The following is a 17,379-nucleotide window of genomic DNA, read 5'->3' as shown; positions in this document are numbered from 1 at the left end:
GGTGGACATCCTTGTCTTATTTCTGATCTTAGAGGAAAAGCTCTGTTTTCACCATTGAATAGGATGTTAGCTGTGGATTTTTCATATATGGCCTTTTATTATGGTGAGGCTTGTTCCTTGTCTTTGTTGCAAGTTTTTATCATGAATGATACTGAGTTTTGTCAGATGCTTTTTCTGCATCAATTAAGAGGATGTGATTTTTTTATTCATTTTGTGATTGTGAATTACATTGACTTGTGAATATTGGACCATTTTTGCAACTTTGGAATAAATCACATTTGACTGTAGTTAATGATCCTTTTAATGTTTTGTTGAATGAGGTTTGCTAGTATCTTATTGAGTGTTTTTGTATCCATGTTCATCAGGGAAATTGGCCTGCAGTTTTCTTTTTTTGTAGCGTCTTTTAAAAAAATATTCTTTTGCATTTAGTGTTTGTTTGTTTATTTTAAAGTTTATTTATTTTGAGAGGGGTGGGGGCAAAGAGACAGAGAGAGAATCCCAAGCCGGCTCCACACTCTCAGCATGGAGCCCGATGTAGGGCTTAAAGCCACAAACCATGAGATCATAACCTGAGCCAAAATCAAGAGTCAGATGATTCACAGACTGAGCCACCCAGGTGCCCCTGTTTATTTTTTTTTAAGGTTTCTTTATTTTGAGAGAGAACATGTACATGATCAGGGGAGGGGCAAGATAGAGAATCCCAAGCAGGCTGTGTGTTGTCAGTGCAGCCTGATTCAGGTATCAATCTCACAAATCCTGAGATCATGACCTGAACCAAAATCAAGAGTTGGATGCTTAATCCACTGAGCCATACAAGCACCTGTATTTATTTCTTTTTAAGTAGACTCGATGCCCATGGTGGAGCTTGAACTCATGATCTTGAGATCAAGAGTCCTCTATGTTCTACCAACTGTGCCAACCAGGCACCCCAGGTGTTAACTCCTCTTTAAATGCCTCATATAATTCACCTGTGAGTCCACCTGGTCCTAGACTTTTTGTTTGAGAGTTTTTGGATTACCAATGCAATTTTGTTACTAGTGATTGGTCTATTCTGACTTTCTATTTCTTCCTGATTTAGTTTTGGAAGATTGTATGTTTCTAGGAAATTATTTCTACTAGGTTATTCTATTTGTTGGCATATAATTTTTCATAGTAGTCTCATAATCCTTTTTATTACTGTGATATTTGTTGTTAATTTATTTTATTTGGGTCCTCCTTTTTTGATGAGTCTGGCTAAAGGTTTATCAACTTTCTTTATCTTTTCAAAGAACTGGCTCTTGGTTTCATTGATCTTTTCTATTGCTTCTTAGTCTATTTCATTTATTTCTGCTTTGATCTTACCATATCCTTCTACTCACCTTGGGTTTTGTTCTTTTTCTTTGAGGTAATCCAGTATCACTGTAAATTCTCTTAGAACTGCTTTTGGTGTATCCCAGCTTTGGACTATTATTTTCATTTGTCTTCATGTAATTTTTGATTTCCTTTTTAATATCTTTGTTGACCCATTGGTTGTTCAGTAGCATGTTTAGCTTGTGCGTGTTTGTGTTTTTCCAGGTTTTTTTCTTAATTTCTAGTTTCATATCATTGTGATTAAAAAAAAAAGATGCCTGTTAGGATTTAAATCTTCTTAAATTATTGAGACTCGATTTTTGTGGCCTAATGTGATCTATCCTAGAGAATGTTCCATGTGTACTTGAAAGGAGTGAGGAATGTGTATTCTATTTGATGGAATGTTCTGTATATATTTAGGCCCATCTGGTATAATGTGTTCAAAGTCACGGTTTCCTAATTTTCTGTCTGAACAATCTATCTAGTGATGTAAGGTGTTAAAGTCCCCACTATTGGGGCTCCTGGGTGGCTCATTTGGTTAAGCATCTGCCTCTTGATTTCAGCTCAGGTTATGATCCCACAGTTTGTGGGATTGAGCCCTGCATCAGGGCTATCAGTGCAGAGTCTGCTTGGGACTCTCTCTCTGTCTCTGCCCTTCCCCTTACTCATGTTTGCTCTCTCTCAAAAATTTTTTTCTAAAAAGTCCCCACTATTGTAAGTTTCTCCCTTTGTTAATTTTGCTTTATGTCTTAAATACTGTAGGTGCTACAGTATTGGGTACATAGATCTTTATAATAGTTATATGCTTTTGTTGTATTGATCTTCTTATTCTGTAATGCCCTTCTTTTTCTCTTATTACAGGCTTTGTTTTAAAGTCATTTTGTCTGGGGGCACCTGGGTGGCTTAGACGGTTAAGTGTCTGACTTCAGCTCAGGTCACAATCTCAAATGTTTGTGGGTTTGAGCCTGGCATCAGGCTCTATCCTGACAGCTCAGAGCCCGGAGCCTGCTTTGGATTCTGTGTCTCCCTGTCTGTCTGTCCCTCCCCTGCTGGCTCATGCTCTGTCTCTCAAAAATAAATAAACATTAAAAATAAATGAATAAATAGTCTTTTTGTCTGATAATAAGTATTGCTACCCTGGCTTTTTTTTTTTTTTTCTTTCTTTTTTTTCTTATGGAATATCTTTTTCCATTCTTTCAATCTGTACATATATTTAGGTCTGAAGGGAGTCTCTTATAGGCAACATATAGATGGGTCTTTTTTTTTAATCCATTCCATTGTTCTATGTCTTTTGATTGGAGCATATTTAGACCATTTGCATTTCAAGTAATAGGTATGTACTTAATGCCATTTTGTTGTTTTCTGATTGTTTTTATAGTTCTTTGCTATTCCCTCTCTTGATCTCTTTCCTTGTGATTGTTGATTTTATTTGTGTTATTCTTGGCTTTTTATGTTTGTTTGTTTTTTTTTTTGTATATATTGTAGATTTGTGGTTACCATGAGGTTTATAGATAACATCCTAAGTATGTAGCAGTCTGTATTAAGTTGGTTACTTAAGGTTAAACATATTCTAAGAGAACTACTTCTTTATTCTCCCTTTACATTTTATTTATATGTTGTCATATTTTACATCTCTTTATTGATAACTTTCTTCTAATTATGGCCTCTTCTTTTCCTCTTAAATAAGTATCATTAATATTTTTTATAAAGCTGGTTCAGTGGTGAACTTTTTTAACTTTTATTTGGGGAATTCTTTATCCTTCAATTTTTTTTTTTTTTTAAGTTAGAGAGTGTGAGCATGAATAGGGGAGGGGCAGAGCAAGAATTCCAAACAGGCTCTGCAGTATCAGTGCTAGAGCCTGATATAGGGCTTGAACTCACAAACCATGAGGTCATGACCTGAGCTGAAGTTAAGAGTCTGATGCTTAACTGACTGATCCACCTAGGTGCCATTATCTTTCCTTCAATTCTGAATGGTAACCTTGCTGGGTAGGCTATTTTTGATTGTAGGCTTTTTCTTTTCAGCTCTTTGAATACATCATGCCAATCCTTTCTGACCTGTAAAGTTTCTGCTGAAAAATCAGCTGATAGCCTTATTGGTTTCCCTTGTATGTAACTTTTTGCTTCTTGCCACTTTAAAATTCTCTGTGTTTTGTGCCTGAGTGGCTTAGTCAGTTAACTATCTGTCTTTGGCTCAGGTTATGAGCTCGTGAGTTTGAGCCTCACATCAGACTCTGTGCTGTCAGCACAGAGCGTGCTTTGGATCCTCTGTCTCCCTCTCTCTCTGCCCCTCCTCCTCCCTTCCCCTGCCCTCTCAAATATTAAAAAGAATTTTAGGGGCACTTGGGTGGCTCAGTCAGTTAAATGTCTGACTCTTGGTTTTGGCTCAGGTCATGATCTCACAGTTCGTGAGTTTGAGCCCCGCATCGGGCTTTGCATTGACAGTACGGAGCCTGCTTTGGATTCTGTCTCCCTCTCTCTCTGCCACTTCCCCACCCACACTGTCTCTATCTCTCTCAAAATAAATAAATTTTAAAATCTTAAAAAAAAATGTTTTTATACAATAAAATTCTTTCTGTATCTTTTAAACTTTGACTTTTTTTTATTAAAAAAAATTTTTTTTAAATATTTATTTTTGAGACAGAGAGAGACAGAGCATGAACGGGGGAGGGTCAGAGAGAGGGAGACACAGAATCTGAAACAGGCTCCAGGCTCTGAGCTGTCAGCACAGAGCCTGACGCAGGGCTCGAACTCATGGACCGCGAGATCATGACCCGAGCCAAAGTCGGCTGCTTAACCGACTGAGCCACCCTGGTGCCCCTAACCTTTGACATTTTAATTTGTTATGGTGTGGACCTTCTTGGGTTCACCTTGTTTGGAACTCTCTATGCTTCCTAATCTTCCATACAGTTTTCTTAACATCTTTTATCTAACAACTTACATCATTCTAAGAAAACCATATATAGTACGTGTAGCATTCAGAGTATATATTAATTATACTCATTATATCAAGAAGGTTTCTGGTCAACTGTAGGCTATTAGTAAAGTTTGGGAAGGGGGGTCAGAGTCATTCATGGATTTTAGGGTTGGTGGCTCCATAACCCATGTGTTGTTCAAGGGTCAACTGTGGTTGGAGAGAAAAGTTATCATAATCTTAAACCTGTAAGTTCCACATAATGTGTTCATACCCTAAGAGAAATAAATGTAACCTAGTAGAGATAAGAAAAGTTTAATGGCAAAAGATGGTTTTGAACTAAGTCTTAAAAATATGTATTATAGGTCCTTAATTTTTTTAATATTACAGGCCATACCACACCTGACCCCTAATACACACACCACAAACAAATAAAACCCTATAGTCTCCTGCATTGTACCCTTGTTCTCATTTCTTTCTTATTTTTCTCTCATTTATAGTGATTTCTTTAATGTGAAAACTTATGTTTCATTAAACTTCTTTTTATAAATCCTAAAACATATATTCAAAGGAACCTCCCTTTTAGCATGTAAAAGTTGAATTTAATATATTTTTATCCAAATTAAGTAAATCTGTATTAATCTGTCTCCATCTACCAAATATCTGAGTCAGAAACTTAGCACTCTTCTTAGGCTCACTCTGTATTCAGAAAGTTACCCAGCCCTATTGATTCTTGTTCACGGGCCCTTTCTGTCTGCTCTTGTTGCAACAGACTAGTTCAGGCCCAAATCACGTACCTCAATTGTTGCAAAAGGTTCATTAGAAAACCCTCACTTACCAAAAGTCTAACTTCTCAGTCTATCCTTGCCACCTTCAATTGAGTCTCATTGCTTATAAGTTAAGGTCTAAACCCCTTAGTATTGAGTATACAAATTTATTAAGGATAGCCTCTCCTCTCCTATTAACAATACTATATACCTAGTTCTTCAACTTACTGGAATTATTAAAGTTCTCCACGACACTAGCTTTATTGGGTCATATACTCTGCATTAGCTGTTTGCCCAATAAAGTACCCCTCTTTACTTGGACAAAAGCTACTTATAACATAAATATTACATATGATGAAGCAATCTCAGACCTTCCAGGCAGAGTTAAGATCAACCTCCTCTGTTCCTATTAACATTTCAAGCATATTCATGGTCAGGTACCACATTGCCCTGCAGTTGGATGTTTTTATGTCTGTTTATTTTGAAGGTGACTTTGAAAGTAAGGACAGCACTTTATTCTTGCAAGTTTTTAATTTATTTTTTAATCCCTAGTTATATAGCAAGTACTCAAAACAATGTTGAATGAGTGAATATTTCATATTACTTATATGTAAAAAAGTCATTTAACACTAATATTGTGAACTTTGTTCCCCCATGTAACAGAAATTCAAATCTTCCTATGAAACATTATTGAATTACGATGCACTTACAGAATATACTGACTTAGTACTCTTCAGGCTTCACTGGGAAAATGTTGCAGTCAGTTTGATGCTAAATGACAGAAAACAGAAATATGAAGAAGGAAAAATGACAAACAGCACAAATTCTGAGAACAATGAAGAAAAGTCAGAAGAGCACATGGATGTGAGGCTAAACCATTGCTTAGCCTATGTTCTCCATACATCAGGCACTACGGGGATACCTAAGATTGTCAGAGTCCCTCATGCATGTATATTGCCAAACATCCAACATTTTCGGTGAGTTCTGTCCTTTGAATCCTTCTTCAAAACTTGTATTTTAAGGGGAAATACTTTTTTAAGTGAACTCTACCCCTGACGTGGGGCTCCAACTCATGACCCCAAGATCAAGATTTGTATGCTCTACTGACTGAGCCAGCCAGGTACCCCAAGGAATAATTTTTTTAATATACATTCTTTATAACTCTTGTTCCTAAATTGATAGTCATAAGTAGTTGGCTCTCTTGTTTTGGCTATATCTGAACTTTAGTTCTCTGCAGGCTGGGGCTTCACCTCTCTGATCCAGACCTGGAGCCGGACAGAGAGCAAATAAATGATATGCTTGGGAGCTTTGCTTCTTAATTATTAAGAAGAAGGAAGTGTGTTCCTGGCAGAGGTACAGCAGAAGAATGGGGGAAAGGAGTTTGGCTTGCAAGAGTGTTATCAGGGCAGAGAGGAGGAAAGAGTGGGAGGGCAGGAGCCATGTGACTTGAGGCAGGAGGCTGGTATGCCCTGTTGAAGAATTTTGAACTTAATCCAATAGATATAAAAATATTTCCATTTCATTAAGTTCATTCCTGTAGCATTGTAGACTTTGGTTTGCTCTTGTGGTCAGGAGATGAGAAATCTCTATGAAGTTGATTCTTAACTTGACAAGAAAGAAGGAAATACAAGAGGAAGGGAACCAAAGGGGAGTAATCTTAGGAAATCAAAAGAGGAAACAGAAACAAATATAGAAATAGAAACTTGGTGAGACAAGTATATATTTTTATGTCATTGTAAGTTATATATAATTAAAAAATTTCTAACTACATTTTAAAAGTACAAAGAAATAAAAAATTTAACAAATATTTAATTCAGTATATCTAAAATATTATTTCAGTATGTAATCAAAATGAAAATTAGTGAAGTATTATATGCTTTTATGCTTATCTTAAATCTAGCTTGTATTTTACACTTCCACATCTCAATATGGATTAGCCACAGTTTTAGTGCTCAAAAGGCACATGTTTCTAGCGACTATCATTGGATGGTGCAGGTCTAGAAAAAGGGAGTGGTGAAATGATGCAGAGAGGTGTCTTGTAATTGACAATCTAGTCTTTAGTGACTTTATTTCTGAGGGCCCAAGACTGAGGACAGATTACATTAGGCTGTGCTAAGGGAATGAGAGATAAGGAAATGGAGATAAGAAAGTAAAGTGTTCATTTCTAGAAGCTAGTTTTAATGGGAAAGAAAGAATTCTGGGCAGGTGCAGATTTATTTTTGAGATGGGAGACATTTATGGGCTCATGGTAGAGAATTGATAGGAAGAGTTGGTTTGAAAAATCAAGAGATAGTATTGTAAAGGAGTAAGATACCTTGAGATGGAAGGGTAAGGAATGTTCGGAAGCTGATGGATTGGAACTTTCAGATGAAAGGCAAAGCAATACATTAAGAGTATGAGAGGTGAGGTGGGGTGGAGATGCAGGAGAATTGAAAAGAGTGAAGCAGATTTGGAATCTGGTGGAGGTGGAAGAGGCACTGGGCCAGTAGAGGCAGGAATTGTATGTAAAGTGGGAGCAAGTATTTGCTAGTAAGGAGTAAGGGGCTGATTTCAAATATATGAATTTCTAGGGGCCCTCGGGAAGCTCAGTCATTTGGGCGCCTGGCTTCGGCTCAGGTCATCATCTTGCCGTTTGTGAGTTTGAGCCTCACATCAGACTCTCCGCTGTCAGCACAGAGCCTGCTTTGGGTCCTCTGTCCCCCTCTCTCTCTGCCCTTCCCTTGTTTGTTCTCTCTCTCTCAAAAATAGATAAACATTAAAAAAAATAATAAAGTATGTGAATTTCTCAATTGCTATTTATGCTTGAACTTAATGAAATCTATTTACCTGTTAAAAATCCCTTTTTGGTTTACTTTCAGGGCCATAAAAGTCACTTGTAGGAGAGATTTATAGTAGGTTCATTCTTGGTTTCCTTCCTAGGAATAAAAGCTACTCCAAAGAAGGAATTTATGGCAACTTCATTTCCCAAAAGTTTCACAATTAGTGAGATAAGGAAAGGTCTAACAAGGCTTCTTTCTGCATCTGTTAAATCCAAAATGTCTTCAGCCTAAAGTAATCTTCATATCAACTATGGGGTTCTGAGTGAGTCCCCACAATATCATATTTGAAGATATTGTGAAATTAAGGTAATCCCTGCTTTTTAGACAGTGAGTTTTGTGTGTTTAGAATGAAGCAATGCCATAGGCTCACCACTGATTATCTATGCTCTGTAATATCCTAACTATATATATTCTGCTCTTTGTTCAGCTACTGAAAGAAAAATATCAAATAGTAGGAAAAGGGAATCAGAGGTCTCTATTAAATATATAAGTAGGATAGAAGGAGTCAAGATTCTACCAGAAGAGCAGAACTAGGAGGATATATCAGGGAGTTACTATAAGGAATTGGCTTATGTTTGTGGGGTCTGGCTAAGCAAGACTGAGTCTATAGTGTAAACAGAAAGGGATGATCGTGAGCAGGTTGGAAACCCATAGGCATGTGCTTTTTTTCCACAGGCAAGTCAGGAAAGAAGATCCTAGGGGAAGGGAGAGTAATTGTAGACCCAGATGTTGAGTCTTTTTTACAGAAGTCCTCAACACTCTTTTAAAAGTCTTCCAGTTCAGTAAATCGAGCCAACCTGGGATAAATCTCCCTTTTGATTAAAGTCAGCTAACCAGAGACTCTGTATCTACAAAATCCCCTCACAGCAGCACCTAGTTTAGTGTTTAATGAAATAACAGGGAGGTATGTGTGCCACTAAATGGCACCCACCTCCCTTCTGTACTCCAGCTCTTGAGAGAATATCCCTTGTTTTGTACCCTAATGGAAAACCTACTAGAAAGGAAATTCTAGGGACTGTGGTTCAATCCAGCCATACTGACACATCAGAAAGTCATCACAGATGATAAAATATGTCATAGTAAGAAATGGATATTGTTTTAAATGGCTTTTAATCCTTATATTTATAAAGAGTTATAGGATTAATAGTACCATTTTGGTTAATCTGAGAAAAGAATAAAAATCTGGCCAACATCCAGAAACTTAATGGTCATAAATCAATTTTTAGGATATGTGTTTACCAAATGTTAGACATTTCATATAACTGCATTCTGTTTTGCTTTAGGCTACTTTTCGAGATCACACAAGAAGATGTTTTGTTTCTGGCCTCACCTCTGACCTTTGATCCCTCCGTTGTGGAAATATTTGTTGCTCTATCCAGTGGTGCCTGTCTGCTTATTGTACCAGCTTCTGTCAAAGTGCTTCCATCAAAGTTAGCTGCCGTTCTCTTTTCACATCACAGAGTAACTATTTTGCAGGTACATTTTAGGAGCAAATGAAATGTTTTGTTTTCTATTTAGCATTTTATTTTATTTAAAAAATTTTTTTAGTGTTTATTTTTGAGAGAAAGAGAGACAGAGCACGAGTTGGGGAGGGGTAGAGGGAGACGGGGACACAGAATCCGAAGCAGGCTTCAGGCTCTCCAACCGAGCTGTCAGCACAGAGCCCTATGCAAGACTCCCAACTCACAAACTGTGAGATAGTGACCTGAGCTGAAGTCGGACACTTAAACGACCGAGCCACCCAGGCACCCCTATTATTTAACATTTTACATGTTTTAGAGAATATTTTGTATTCCTGTAGGTTGTTTTTTACAGTGGACTAATGATAATCTAGTTAGATTATTAAGGGTTGTCTTCTGATGATATCATCTAATTTACTTGAGAATGGGAGAAAAAAATCAGTTAATTCTGCCTAGAAAATTATTTCACTGTGCATTTGGCATAGTAATAACTAGAGGAAGTTGACCTTCACTCAAATCTGTTGGGATACACTTGCCTCTCCTGCCTTAAACTTCAGCTTTCAGTAGAAAATACAAACTTTAAGTTTTAATTAGGTAGGAATTTACATTTTCTGACTTTTTATATCAGTATATTTTACATTAACTATGGAAACAAATACTTTGTCATCTTTAAAGATTTTAAAATGTATATCAAAGTAGGTGACTGGTATACAAGCCTTAAGATAATTACATTGCAAATGGTTAAAGATACTAGAGAGAATTAGCAAAATTGTATGTGTATCATGATAAACTAAAAATATCAGTTTATATTTAGTGTAAGAGACTCGAGGATGTTAAATTTCTGCCCTAAAGGCAAAATTTGATGTTGACTTTGTTTTTAGGCAATGTTTTTCATCCTTAAAAAAATATTATATGTTTACAAATATATATAAAATGAATATAATAATGTGGCTTGCTGGGTATATCAATTGCATATAAATTCTCATCTATGGTGAATCATTCTGTCAGTCTGGGCAGGACTTTAACTTATTTTTCTATAAAATTCAAGGAGCATAATTTTTAGGAAACCTTTTCAAAATACCTTAATAGATTTGAGAGAGAGAGTCATTAAATGGAAGGAGATTTTCCTTCTATGTCAAGTCTATGAGTTTTATCTCTTTAAATCCAATCCCCGTTAGCACAGTTTCAGTTAAATTTACTTTGGCAGTGGTTTTAACCTTTTTGGGGTCATGAGTCCTTGTGAGAAACTGATACACATTTATTAACTATGATTCCAGAACACGGCAAGTTGTGCATATATTCATGGTGATTTTATTTAACTCACAAGACTTAATTTGGGGTATTATCAGCAGATCAAATTTGAGTTTGAGTAAGGAAGAGAAGTACACAAGCTGACAGGATGTCCTTTCCTTTGTATAAGGCATGTCCTGTCTTGTTAGAAGGCGGAGGAGGAGGAACTGTAAAGTATCCTCCAAACTGTGAAGGGACTTTGAGAACAAGAAATGAAGCCGGCAACTCCACACAGTTTACATACGTGCAGTTTATGCACGGTAACATAGTGACAGGGAGGACTGGCTGAATGATGATGCAGAGATGTGCAGCTGTTCTCCGCCAAGACAGGACCTTAGTCTATAGATTTTATAGACCAAAGATGTATAGGGAACAGCACTGTAGTAAGATCAAAGGGTCTACATGTACCTAATTGGCAGCTAATCTTTACTTAGATCTTGTGGCACCATCTGTGCCTGAAGAAGGGGAGAGAGACTAGGTTATTTTGAACACATTTATGGACGGCCAAAGCAAACTTCTCCCTCCCCCCTCAATCCTGACTTTGGCAGACATTTCTAAGGTACAGATATTAATCTCCAGAGGGTACACAATACAAAGCCCCAAGGGAGGTCATCTAGCCAACATGAACGAGATGGAGTGCTACAGATGGATTCGGTGTCGTCAGCTCTCTTGCATGTCTCATAGTGAATTTTAGCTTTGTTGTTAGGGTTCATCTTTTCCTTCCAAATCAGATTTCTCATCAAATGATATATAAGTCATCAAGGATTTTTGCTTATGTGTGTAATGTATATTATATACTTTAAAAAGAGCATCCTGTATAGATTTTATTTACGAATAATCTTACCTAAAAAACTAATTTAATTTGTTTTTACTGTTTGTTTATTCTTGAGAGAGAAAAAGAGAGGGCGAGAGAGAGAGAGAGAGCGAGAGCGCGCATGAGCAGGGGAAGGACAGAGAGAGGGAGACATAGAATCCGAAGCAGGCTCCAGGCTCTGAGCTGTCTGTAGCACAGAGCCTGACACGGGGCTCAAACCCATGAACTGCAAGACCTGAGCCAAAGTTGGACTCTTAATCAACTGAGCCACCCAAACACCCCATAAAGTTTTAAAAATTTAAAGTGGAATATCTTGATTTATTGTGGGGGAGAAAGACCCCAAAGTGAAATAGACTTAGCTTTTGAGGTAGTTAAACACTTATTTTGTTTCAGGTATAAGGACCTTTTGGAAAGAAAGTTCCACCTTTTGGTGTTTTACAAACCTAAAATATGTTTGAACTTTTTTTTTGTTTTTTTTTTTGCACATACTCTGGATAACAAGTTATATTAAACTTGATGTACTTTAAAAGTGAAACCATTTAATTAGAGCAAAATCTTAGGTTGCTAGCCACCAAAATGTCAGCTTAAGTGTTTTGTTTTTGAGAGAGAGGGCATGTGCATGGGGGAGGGAGGAGCAGAGAGAGAGGGAGACCTTCTCAAGCAGGCTCCACACCCAGCTCGGAGCCCAATTTGGGGCTCAATCTCCCGACTGTGAGATCATGACCTGAGCCGAAATCAAGAGTTGGATGCTTGACAGACTGAGCCACTTAGGCACCCTGTGTTTTTCATTTTTATGAGAATTTTACCTTAGAAATTTTGCAAGGAACCTTAACATCCCCTGTTTTTTCTGTTATTTCCTATTTCTGTGTGCCTAGAATGATTTGGTAACAAAGTACGTATATTGACTAGTATTTTGCCGCTAAATTTATCATTTCAGTTTGAGTATCTGAAAAGTGTTACTATGCTTTATCTTGCTGAGTATTCATAGCTGTGCATTTATTTATAGAGTTCAAAGTTTAAGTTATTTTTAGCACCGGAAATGAAGGCCAGAACATTTCAGTTTGACAAGAGATTTTCCTTATTGTAAAACTTGGTAGAACAGTTAATTTGGTTGAGGATGCCTTATAAATAGGGTGGCCATTATAATTTATTACCTCAAACCCTGAATGTTGAGAGTGAATGGAGGTGCTAAATTCCTAGACAAGAATCTGGAACAATAAGTTCATATTGGGATGTAGGGTCATTCTGTTACTTAAATATTTTGACAAACCAAGACTTTAAGTCATCTTTTTGAATTAAAATTCAAGTTGTCCATTAATGCTGCATCTTTTACTGAAAGAAACCATTTAAAAATCTTGATTCACATGGAAATTTTCTGTGGTCAAGTAAAGAGATTGGTAGATCCTCTCCCCAAAAAGCAACTAGAAAGCTGGACAAAATTAACAAAAGCAACTACTCCAACACTTTAGAAATCAACCAGAGGCATACAATGATCTGAAAATTGTTTGTTTTTAAACTTTTTAATTTTGGATAAAAATAATGGGAATTTGTGGCATTCTAGACTGAGCTGCTCTTCCTGCCAGCCCCAGCTCAGTCAAAACAGACTTTTCTGTCAGGGCCCACTGTTTATAAGGGAGTTTATTCAATTTGGAATGGTAGGTTATATCCATGCCCAACAGCACTGTCTGTGAAAATGATGAAGTAGGCCAGCAAAGAGGGCAAAAACTTCAATAGTCTGAGGTTGTGGTGGAGCGGAGGGCAAGCACATTCTGGCTAAGGCTGCACTTGTGAGTCAGAGACCAGAGAGCCCAAACAGATTCTTGGCTGACCTTCAGGTTGTGTGCATATACGTTAGAGACCCAAAAGGGCCCATGGAAAATAAAAGCTTGGTTAAGCTTGAAAATGGCCTAAACTTTGAGCTCATCTATCCACACAGATCCATCTCTGTGGACAGTTTGTCCAGTCATTGCTTGACTACTGAGCTATGTACACACAAGGATGACCCATAGGAAGTAAGATATAAAATTGAAAATAAGACTATATATGTAAAACTGAGCAATGACATTAGTGGCCACACATCACTGGAAAGACAGACTACAGATTTAGCCCAGGCTAGTTACTAACAAACAAGCAAACAAAAACAAGAAACAAAACATTTCATAATGATAAAATGGTCAGTACCTTAGGAGCTACATTGGTAAATCAAGAAGATGTAACAATTATAAATGTATATCCCCCTAAAACTAGAAGTTCCAAATACATAAAGCAAAACTAGACAGAAATGAGAACTAGATAACCCAATGGTTCAAAATTTTAATACCTCATTTTTAACAACTGAATGAAAAACTAGAAATCAGAACATATAAGACTCGAACAAAATTATCAACCAAATCGCATTTATAGAACAGTCCATCCAGTAAATGCAGAATACATTCTTTTCAAGCACATTGATCATATTCTCAACCACAAAACCAGTTTCAGTAAATTTAAAATGTGAGCAAGTGGGATGTATCCCAGGAATGCACATTTGGCTTAACATCTAAAAATCCACTGATAGGGGCACCCAGGTTGCTCAAGTGTCCAACTCTTGATTTTGGCTAGGGTCATGATTTCATGGTTCATGAGTTTGAGCTTCACATCAGGCTCTGTGTTGACAGTGCAGAACCTGCTTGGATTCTCTTTCTCCCTCTCTCTGCCCCCCCCTCCACATTTGCTGTCTCTCTTTCTCTCTCTCTCTCTCTTCCCCTCATGCCCTCCCTCCCTCAAAAATAAATAAAAATCCATTGATAATATACACTACATAAATAAGAGCATGTAATTACCTCAACAGATGAAGGAAAAGTATTTGGCAAAATCTAACACTTGGGATTAAAAAAAAAAAAAAAAACCTCTAGGAATTAAAGAACTTCCCCAACATGATGAAGGGCATCTATAAAAAAAAAAAAAAAAAAAAAAAAAATCTACAGCTAATATCCTATTTGGTGAAAGACTGCATGATTTTGCCCTAAGATTGGAAATAAAACAAGGATGTTTGCTTTTGTCACTTCTCGTGAACATTATTCTGATTCTAGCCAGTGCAGTAAAGAAAAAAAAAAAACAACATTATTGGTAGAAGTTAAAGAGTTAAAGAGACATTTCATGTTTATGGATTAAAGTCTCAATAGTGTCAAGATTAAATTAAACATGGTTCCTATCAAAATCCTAGTAGACTTTTTTTGGTAGAAATTGACAAATTGATCCTAAATTTTATATGGAAATACAAATGCTAGTCCTGATCTATGCAATGAGTACCACTCAGCAATGAAAAGTCCCATGGTCTGAGTGATTATTCCTCCCTCCCCATTCATTTGTTAAAATTCTAATGTATGCTGTGATAGTATTAGGAGGTGAGGCCCTTAGGAGTGCTTAGGTCCTGAGGATGGAGTCCTCATGAGTGGGATTAGTGCTCTTGGAAAAGAGACCCCATGGACCTCCCAAGACTCTTCCACCATGTGAATATCCAACAAGTTGGGAGAGGGCTTTTACCAGAGCCCAGTCATGGTGGCATCCTGATCTTGGACTTCTAGGCTTCAGAACTATCAGAAGTGAATTTCTATTGTTTGTAACCTACCTAGTCTGTGGCACTTTGTTATATCAGTCTGAACTGGGACAAAAAGTGAATTGATACATGCAATATAAGCACATCACAAAGTATTTATATGGAATGAAATAAGTCAGGTCAAAATAGAATTTATGTTGTGTGATTCCATTTTTTTTTGAAGATTTTTTTAAAATTTTCTTTTAATGTTTTTATTTTTGAGAGACAGAGACAGAATGCAAGGTGGGGAGGGGGCAGAGAGAGGAGACACAGAATCTGAAGCAGGCTCCAGGCTCTGAGCTGTCAGCACAGAGCCCCATGCGGGGCTCTAACTCATGAACTGTGAGATCATGACCTGAGTCGAAGTCGGACGCTTAACTGACTGAGCCAGCCAGGCACCCCTGTGTGATTCCATTTTTGTAAAATTCTAGAAAATACCAGCTGATCATTAGGAAATAGATCAGTGGTTGTCTGGAGTTAGGGGTCCAGTTGAAGGGAAGAATTATAATGGTAAGTAGGTAATTTTAGGGCTGAAGAATATATTCATTTTTTAGATTATAGTAATAGTTTCACTGACATATCCATATATCTTATCTCAATTTATATTGTATGCTTTAAATATGTATAGTTTATTGTATGTCTGTTATATCTCAATAAAAGTGTTTTTAAAAATCTTTATTCATATTGTTTTGTTTTAGGAACATTTTTTTAACCTTTTATATATTTTTCTACAGAGAGTGGGAAAGGAAATGTGAATTGATTTTATATATTTTGTCCTTTTTATTTTTTTATTTATTTAAAAAAATTTTTTTTTTAACATTTATTTATTTTTGAGACAGAGAGAGACAGAGCATGAACAGGGGAGGGGCAGAGAGAGAGGGAGACACAGAATCCGAAACAGGCCCCAGGCTCCGAGCTGTCAGCACAGAGCCTGACGCGGGGCTCGAACTCACAGACCGTGAGATCATGACCTGAGCCGAAGTCGGACGCTTAACCGACCAAGCCACCCAGGCGCCCCTATTTTGTCCTTTCTAATCTTTAAACCGTTTTGTCTAGATTACCTAATTAAACATAACTAATATTTTTCTCAAGTTTTTTTTCTCAAGAGAAATTGATAGCGCATTAAGAAGATAATGTTGCCTGAGTAGTTTTCCAAAATGATTTACAGTTTAATAAACAGCCTTAATTTTCATGTAGGTGTCCAGTATTAAGCTTTGAACTAATTATTACAGTATTTACTTTTTTAAAAAGTGAAAAGAAATAAATTATCTTTAATGTGTTCACAGGCAACACCAACATTGCTTCGAAGATTTGGATCTCAGCTTATCAAGTCAACTGTTTTATCAGCCAGTACTTCTCTTCGAGTATTAGCCCTCGGTGGTGAAGCATTTCCATCATTGGCTGTTCTCAAAAGCTGGAGAGGAGTAGGCAATAAAACACAAATATTTAATATTTATGGTATCACAGAGGTATCAAGTTGGGCAACTTTTTACAAGATTCCAGAGAAGTTTCTTAACTCTACTTTGAAGTAAGGGCTTCAATTACTAAATAGGTTAGAGAGAAACTGTATTTTTCCAGTATCTTAACACTAATAATGTTTTTGGTAGGCACTGGGGTAGTAATTTTAGAAATACTATTTTATCTAGAATTTTACACTGGGGATCCAGAACCTTTCTTATAACTAGTGCTGCAGATCCTGCTAGAACTTTTTGTAACTAAACAGCAATAAATAACCTATGATAACCTTTCCACCTAATCTTTTCCTTTTGGCAGTCTTTGAATTCTAACATAACCAAAACCTTATTTTTCTTTATTTGGTACAATGTGATTTAAATACACTGAAAAATATTCTGTTCAAATGAAAATTTTAAATATGGTTTGGGTTGTTGTGTTTTTATAGATGTGAATTGCCTGTACCACTGGGATTTCCACTGCTTGGAACAGTAGTTGAAGTCAGAGATACTAATGGTTTCACAATTCAAGAAGGCAATGGCCAAGTATTTTTAGGTTGTTTTACATTTATTGACTGGGAATAATTTTTTTTTAGGAAAAAAATCTGATAACTTTATTCTTCCACCAATATGTCTTATGTCCCGTATTCTTTTCAGTGATGATAATTTTTAATCTCATTCTCACAGTCATGAAACATTTAATATTATCATAATTTCAGATAACAATGTCTGATACTCTTAGGGAAGATATAAAAGTAATTTAGAAACTGTAATTTGGACGTTTATAGCCAAAATTCTTTTTTTTTTTTTTTTTAATTTTTTTTTTTTTTTCAACGTTTTTTATTTATTTTTGGGACAGAGAGAGACAGAGCATGAACGGGGGAGGGGCAGAGAGAGAGGGAGACACAGAATCGGAAACAGGCTCCAGGCTCCGAGCCATCAGCCCAGAGCCTGACGC

The 17,379-nt window shown here is 36.7% G+C and overlaps 1 protein-coding gene across 7 annotated transcripts in view; it reads left to right on the top strand.

The window, feature by feature from the left end:
- The window catches only part of AASDH (aminoadipate-semialdehyde dehydrogenase), a 44,100-nt gene that overhangs the window by 12,763 nt on the left and 13,958 nt on the right, over window positions 1–17,379 (top strand). For 6 of the 7 annotated variants that reach the window (XM_060655716.3, XM_060655715.3, XM_060655717.3 and 3 more), the window contains 4 exons: window positions 5,674–5,987; window positions 9,113–9,305; window positions 16,257–16,498; window positions 16,871–16,977. In XM_060655716.3, coding sequence (XP_060511699.2) covers window positions 5,674–5,987; window positions 9,113–9,305; window positions 16,257–16,498; window positions 16,871–16,977 — 856 coding nt within the window. Of the gene's footprint in view, window positions 1–5,673; window positions 5,988–9,112; window positions 9,306–16,256; window positions 16,499–16,870; window positions 16,978–17,379 lie in introns of those variants that run through there. The other variant, XM_060655720.3, reaches the window with a different exon arrangement.

Source organism: Panthera onca, chromosome B1, assembly GCF_046562875.1.
Source record: "Panthera onca isolate mPanOnc1 chromosome B1, mPanOnc1 haplotype 2, whole genome shotgun sequence".
Taxonomy (NCBI): Eukaryota; Metazoa; Chordata; class Mammalia; order Carnivora; family Felidae; genus Panthera; species Panthera onca.
This window is presented reverse-complemented; position numbering and strand designations above follow the sequence as displayed.